At 36.5% G+C, this 7,501-nt stretch overlaps 1 protein-coding gene and 1 long non-coding RNA gene across 2 annotated transcripts; both read right to left on the minus strand.

Annotated features, from left to right (window-relative positions):
* Positions 1-564: 564 nt before the first annotated feature.
* Positions 565-1,695, minus strand: LOC107551204 (C-C chemokine receptor type 5-like; the record flags this gene model as incomplete). Its single annotated transcript, XM_016232745.1, has 1 exon — positions 565-1,695. A coding segment is annotated over one exon (990 nt), but the record flags the coding sequence as incomplete, so codon positions are not given.
* A 10-nt stretch (positions 1,696-1,705) lies between these two features.
* LOC107551205 (uncharacterized) lies at positions 1,706-3,169 on the minus strand. Its single transcript, XR_001604739.1, has 4 exons — positions 3,098-3,169; positions 2,122-2,171; positions 1,876-1,914; positions 1,706-1,789 (listed from the first exon to the last, which is right to left on the minus strand). It is a non-coding gene; the product is annotated as an uncharacterized lncRNA (long non-coding RNA).
* Between the last annotated feature and the right edge of the window lie 4,332 nt (positions 3,170-7,501).

Below are 7,501 nucleotides of genomic sequence, written 5' to 3' on the forward strand. Positions count from 1 at the left end.
AATGTGTGTGTGTGTGTGTGTGTGTGTTTTAACACATGCTACCAAATCATGATAAAAACTGTAACAAATGTATTGCTCATTGTTAATTTAATAGTTAATGCATGTACTTACGTTTACTAATGGGTCCTTGTTGTGTTAAAGTGTTACCATCTGACCTTCTTGCTGTTATCACTGGAGTAAAATTATCACTCTGCAATGTGAGCCACACACTTACATACATTTTTATTGAAGCTATGTATTCTTACAAAATATAATTCATATAGTTATCATTTTAGTAAACAAAAAAAACAGCAACAGTGCAATTCATGAATATTCATGTGTGTGTATATATATATATATATATGTATGTATTTATATGTAACATACAAAGCACATATAGTTGCTAGAAAACAAGCAAAAAGTATGAAAAAAAAAAAAACATTTACAGATATATACACAAATAACACTATAAGGCTTGTAAATTACATTGTATGATCTGTGTTTTTCATTTTAATAGTTCAATGTTCAAACCGTGGCCTCGTGTACATACTTTCCAATTAATCTTCCACTCAAACTGCTCATCTACAAACATTTGTCAGTAAATGCATTAGGGGTTTCTTCTCAATGCAAGTAAATCCTATATGTATTTATTAATTGATTGATTGTTTGTTTATGTACTTATTTATTTATTGTTGTCTGTATTCTCTATTCTAAATAATATTATGTTCAGACAGCTGTAGCTGATCTCTCTTCCACACTAGTGGTCTGTGAGTAAACAGATCCTGTGGCTTGTATAATGTAACTCTTCATAAACTGCAGTCTACTGAATGGTGTCTTATTCAGGAGCCTAAAAAGTTGCTTCCTAAATTTCTCTCCCACAAACACATAAATAAAGGGATTCACACAGCTGTGTGAGTAAGCCAAAGCTTCTGTGATCTGCAGACTTAGACTGATTGCCTTACTGCTCTCACAAGATGAAGTTAAAAGTTGCTTAATCTCTAAAGCTTTTACAAAAGCGGCAATATTGTATGGAGCCCAACAGAAAAAGAAGACCACCATCACTGTGATGACAAGACGCATGGCCTGCCTCCTGGAAGAGCGGGCTGTCAGGAGTCTCTTTAAGATCATCGAGTAGCAATATCCAATCACGAAAAGTGGAAGAAATAAACCAATGATGTTCATTTTAAAGATACCAGTTACCTTTGCGGTATGATAAGACTCTTGATTATTTGCTTGATAAGACATGCATATTTTAGTTTTGTTGTGATCTGTGGTTTTGAGTTGTATCAACTCAGGAAAGGATGCAGAAACTGCAATAATCCATATGACCACACTGGCTAAGATCCCATATCTCCTTGTTCTGACTCTCAGGGCAAACACAGCATGAACTACAGCTAAGTACCTATCAACACTCATCAGTACAATAAAGAATATCCCACTATAGAATCCAATGTGGTAGAAACTGAGGACCACAGTGCACATAAAATCTCCAAAGATCCACTGGTCTCTGGCATAGTGTGCCAGGAAGGGGAGGGAGCAGACCAAGAGCAGGTCAGCAATAGCCAGGTTCAGCAGACAGATGTCAGTCATACTTCTCAGCTTCACACCCATCAAAACCACCCAGATCACCAGTATGTTACCCAGAAAGCCCACCACAAAAAACAGGGAGTATAGCACAGGAAGAATGCTAGCTCCGTGATCTCCATAACCACAGGAAAATCCAGACAAATCAGCATTTCGATCATAGTAGTCACTATAGTCTTCTGTATTTGTTTCATTAGTTGTAGCATCTGTAACTTGTCCATTCACACTTGAACAAGAAAAGAAAATATACTATAAGCAATATGTATAAGTTTCCTCCTCCAACTGTGACTAATAAATGTGATATGACCTCACCTGGACAATGTTGTGGCTTCCATCTTCTGCCGACCCACACTAAAAAGAAATGAATGACATGTCTATCTTATATCTTGATTGGTTCATGTGACCAGCCTTTCATTAAGAAATCTATAGGTTTGAAAACAGAATAACTTGTGTATGTATAGACTGATGTATGTTCATTCAGTTTTCTCCAATGTTCCATTTTCTCAGTGCTCTTTTTCTGCGGTTTGAACTACATTTGGAGATGATGTTTGGTCTTACCTCAGCAACGCAGCTGTAGAATTCATAATCAGAACCCAGAGGTGTACTAACTGGGTTAGACAAACAGGGAAACAGAGTTTTAGCATAATGCCACATCTTCAAGTCATTAGTAAAAAAAAAAGTATTACAATATGTGAGTGCTTTATGCGACAATATGCAACTGCTTTTTGCATTAATAGACAAATATATATATATATATATATATATATATATATATATATAGTATATATATATCATGAATCAGTAACATTTAGGCATCTCTCTTTGATAAACGTCGAAGTGGGGACACTTTATTAAATTCAGTGTATCTGTACAGCCCTTAAATATATATTGTACTTAAAAACACAAAATATATGTATTGTTTCATAGCACCTTTACAAACAATATGCCTTAAATATGCCTCCTCAGAAATATAGATATATACGCGCACACAAAAGCATGCATTCTTGTTCATTTGAGCCACATCAAATGAATGACAATGAATAAAATTTATTTTTAATATCTTTATCATTTTATTAGCCTTTTATCCCCCACATAAAAACATGCCTTCTTGTGATGAGCAATTTTATGTTTTATTTAAAATGTTATTTTAGATGTTTCGAAAATCTTCATTAGTATTCTGTGGAAATACCAAAGTCACCCTACCACTTTTTAAATATAATCAATAAAGTCTTATGAATTATTTATTAGCATAACAGAAAATGTCACATACCTATGGGCACTATGAGCTTCGATCTGTGGTGGAAACCACCCGTGACATTCAGACTTATTCTGTGACATTGAATGTTTCCAACAGCTGGTTTGCCAACCAAAGTGTGAAACCATAACCATTTCAATCTGATACAAAAGGTGCTTGCTGCAAAAGTAGGGGTTAGGGCTCATATTTAAAGTGCCCTCCAGGCATATTAAAGGCATATAAATGAACACTATTTTAAAAATATTTTAAATCAATAATTTGCTTGCCAGGAATACTCACAAGTGTGATAATTGATGTTGCCCCCTGACCTTCCGAGCAAAGACGGGAAGTTGAGATGAGATGAGATAAGATCGTATTATATGAGATCGGTCAAAAAAAAACAAGATCTGTTATAGGGTTTTTTTTTTCTTTTCTTTTCTCAGGCTATTGGTTTGTGGCACTTCCTCTGTATAGGTAAACTGGGGTAGGGGCTTTGCAGATTGCAGAAGTAGTTTCATATCGGCTGCAATAGCAATGACTCTATTGGCTCCCACCATGTTTCGACAACAGTTTAGAGGAAATTACATTGCTATGCATCTATATTCTGTCTTTTTATATGTGAATGAAAAAAACAATGTTGCAGCACTGCAATATGAACTTCATAGTGCTTTAATGGAGCAAAATAAAAAATAATCCTATGCCAATAAATAACCAGTTTAAAGAAAAACACGCTCAGCATTGCACGTGTACTCAGAACAGCTGAGCAATGTGTTAGCATGTGGTTTTACACACTCTGCAAACACCCAACCACTTAAAAGTGCTTTTAAAAACGATATCCATAGTCTGTATAACCTGAAACATCTTATAGTAAGATGGACTCTAGTTTTCTCCAAATGTTTTATCATTACATAATGATTTGGATGTGCACCATCTGAATGAGTAAGACACTAAAACAGAAAACATGAAACCATTGGAGATGTGTTAGACTTAATAGTAGCAAATGTAAAAAATTGTAAAAAATGTAACTAGATTTTTACATTTGAAGTAGCTTCAATATTTAAATGGAGCTTGCTCATATATAAAACTTGTTGACACGTTGCTGAAGTCTTCACCTTCTCTCAACAAGACACATGATTTGAGTTTCATCTATAGCATAAATGTGTAGGACAAGTCACTTGCCATAATGTAACACTTAGGATAAAGCCCAAAGTATATTTGTTTTTTTACATGTAAGTGTCCACGTACAGTGCATACAATGTCACATACGGTCCGCGTACAATGTTATCATCCAGAATAGTTTGCACGTACTGTACCATGCATAAATTTGTACCACAAGGTTGTTCCATAAAGTGGCAACACTGGCCCTGGCCGTAGTGTCACAGAGGAAAATTAAACTAAAAAGACAGAAGGACAACAAAAACAAAATACCAGTGACTATGAGACACCCGCACTGACAAGCACTTGTGTGAGAGAAGGTTTTGAGATTTTTGACGATTTTAGATGACAATCTTTATCAAAGATATGTTTCGGTCATAAATTCTGGAGAAAAATAGTGCAAGGCACTGGACAAAGATAAAACTTTACAGAGCACATATGTCGACCGCCTGCATTCACACACGCTATCAAATGAAGTATACTTTGAAAGACACATTCGACGGTACACATAAATTACCAATAACCAGCCTTGAGCTAGGCCAGAATAAGTTTTAATAGTGGTACCGAATCTTAGCCTTAAACCACATCAGCACCAGTTTTATCCAGAAACCCCAAAAATGAGCCAAATACAGAATCAGTCATGGATCCATCCATAAAAAGAATCAACTACAAATAAAAGAGCACATTAAATCTCTCAAGTTCTTACCACAGGTTGACTCAGCAGCTCCAAAAACAGCATTACCATTTTCACTTATTACAAACAAGTTTGACTTGATGTTTTATTGAAGAATGGGTTGAAGTCACTATTATGGTAATATGGTTACTATAGTGGGACTTAACTCTTGACTCTTGTTAAACTAATTCTCTTTCAGCTATTTAAATAGTCTTTTTTTAAAAGCGCTTGTGCCTTGCTAAAGAAAGAGATTTATAAAGAAGAAGATCAGCTGCAGATGACTGTACTTTAGACATACAATTACTGTCGTAAAGAGGTTTAAATGGATAGTTCATCCAAAAATGAAAATTTGCTGTTAATTTACTTTCCCTCAGGCCATCCAAGCGGTAGGTGACTTTTTTTTCTTCAGTAGAACAGTAAAGAAGATTTTTAGGTGAAACCATTGTCCTTGGTGATTCATTCAAGCTGCCAATTTTAAGCGTCAAAAGAAAAGAATAGAATAAATAAATAATAAAAAAGAAACCCATATCCCATTTTGGCATAACACAATAATGGCTGCACTGCACAAGTTATTTTTTATTATTATTGTTGTTGTTTTTTATTAACTTTGTTGGTTTTATTGGGAGGATGAAATAAAATTAAACCGAAATAATAATAATACAGAAAAAAAATTGTAGGACACTGCTTTTGTCTTACAGGACGTGGGACAAAGCTTTCCATTTCTGCACTTGTCACCTTAGATATCAGGGAACAGAAGTTCATCCTGGACGTCCTGGAGGCTGGTGCAGGCTAGAGACAAGGAAGGCCTCCAGGGCGGATCAGGCAGTTCAGGGGGCCATGGCGGAGCAGGGAGCTCAGGAGGCCATGGCGTCGTCCGGGTAGCTGGTGAGATGGGTGAGGGCCAGAAAAAGTCTGGTATGGTCCTCGAGCGATCTTTCCCCCTGATCCAGCAGGAGGAGGAGGTGGTATTCCAGGCGAGTGAGAGGATCCATAGGGAAACAGCGGGAGGAAAAAATAACACTGAACAAAACACGGAAACAAAACGGAGGGGAAAACACGCAACTACTTTTTGTTTTACTGTTGTAGGTCTGGTATTCTGTCATGACTGCGCTATACTGTGAGGAACGTGGGGCAAAGAGAACGCAGAGATGCAGGAGACGTTTACATTCAAGAAGACATTCACAATACCGGACAGGGAACACAGGCAAACACAGGGCTTAAATACTAAGAACCAAATGAGATAATTGAGGAAACACAGCTGAATCAAATGGGAAACAATGCGAACAGGAAGGACCAAATAAGGTCATGAAACAGGGGAGAAACTAGGTCGGGAAGCACATGGGGAGGGAAAACACAACACAACAGGTCCATAATCCTGACAGTATGTATATATGTATTACTATCATTAAATCAACAAATGGTAGATTGCATTATATGGTGCAATGCATGAATAAATGATAAATGATGCATGAACCTTAAATGATAAGCCCATATTTACAAAACAAAAAAACAGCACCAAAAATATTCTGAAACTGATGTTTTTCTTAGTGCATTAAAAAAAACTTTTCTAACCTAAACTTGTGTACTTTTGATAGGAGAAATAGTCATGTTGGAAGTTTGTCAATTGGTAAGTCTTCACACATCCAAGATATTTTGAAAACACACCTAATAGGCATTTCCTGAACTTTTCTCCAACAAAAATCTTCAAAATCTTCAAAATATCATATTAGCATGCTTTAATGTTTAACCAGGAAGTTTGTTCCGAAATGCTTTTATCTTGCACAAAAGTCACAGCTGTCAAAAATGACCGGCCTACAAAAAATAGCCTATAAGTCTATAACAGGGGTGGCAAACGTCGGTCCTGGAGAGCCGCAGCCCTGCAGAGTTTTGCTTCAACCCTAATCAAACACACCTGAACAAGCTAATCAAGGTCTGAACGGTTACTAGGAAGCTACAGCCAGCTGAGTTTTAATTAGGGTTGGAGCTGAACTCTGCAGGGCCGGAGTTCGCCACCCCTGGTCTATAATATGCTATATTATAGATTTATAGCCTATATGCTATAGGATCACCAAATATTGGATTCAGTCTTTTTGTCAACTTGTTTTCTTTCAATTAGGGCAGGTTTTGTATTTATTTTTTTAAACTGACTTTAAAACTGACTCATAACCCTCATTGATCTGAGCTTACATTGGTCAAACATTGGACTATTCACTGAAAATGAATGGGGGAGATCGAAAATAAGAGAAACATTTAGTGTTCAGGAGCATGTTCATAATGTTCATGTTCACATTATGTGCATGTGTGCTTGCAAACATAGGCCTCAGACCTGTGCATGCATGAATACATGCATACTCACACTAACACGTGCACAAACACACGTTCATGTACACAAGTAAACGTTTTTGAGTATTACAGGCTTTCCTTTTCACAGAGATTAATTTTATCATCTGATCAGTCAGGCTCAGATCGGTGAGGCCTACGAACAATCAGTTTCAAAATTAAGTACTAAACCTGTTTTAACTGAAAGAAAACAAAAAGATTACATGCAATATTTGGTAATAACATAGCATAACAAGAAATTTATGAGCAATTTTAAAAAGGCTGATCATTTTTGACCGGGAACACCACAGGTTAGAGTACCGGAACTAACTTTTGGTGTAAATTGTATTGGTGAATACAAAATGTTTATGTATTTCAATATTTTGCACATTTCCTTTTAACTGCATAGTTGTATTGTCTTTGGTTAAACAGTGTGTGTGTGTGTGTGTGTGTGTGTGTGTGTGTGTGTGTGTGTGTGTGTGTGCGTGCGTGTGTGTGTGTGTGTGTGTGTGTGTGTGTTCCCAGCACCTCACAGAGTGTGGTCTTAACTATTATAT

Source organism: Sinocyclocheilus grahami, unplaced genomic scaffold, assembly GCF_001515645.1.
Source record: "Sinocyclocheilus grahami isolate Dianchi unplaced genomic scaffold, SAMN03320097.WGS_v1.1 scaffold418.1, whole genome shotgun sequence".
NCBI classification, from domain to species: domain Eukaryota; kingdom Metazoa; phylum Chordata; class Actinopteri; order Cypriniformes; family Cyprinidae; genus Sinocyclocheilus; species Sinocyclocheilus grahami.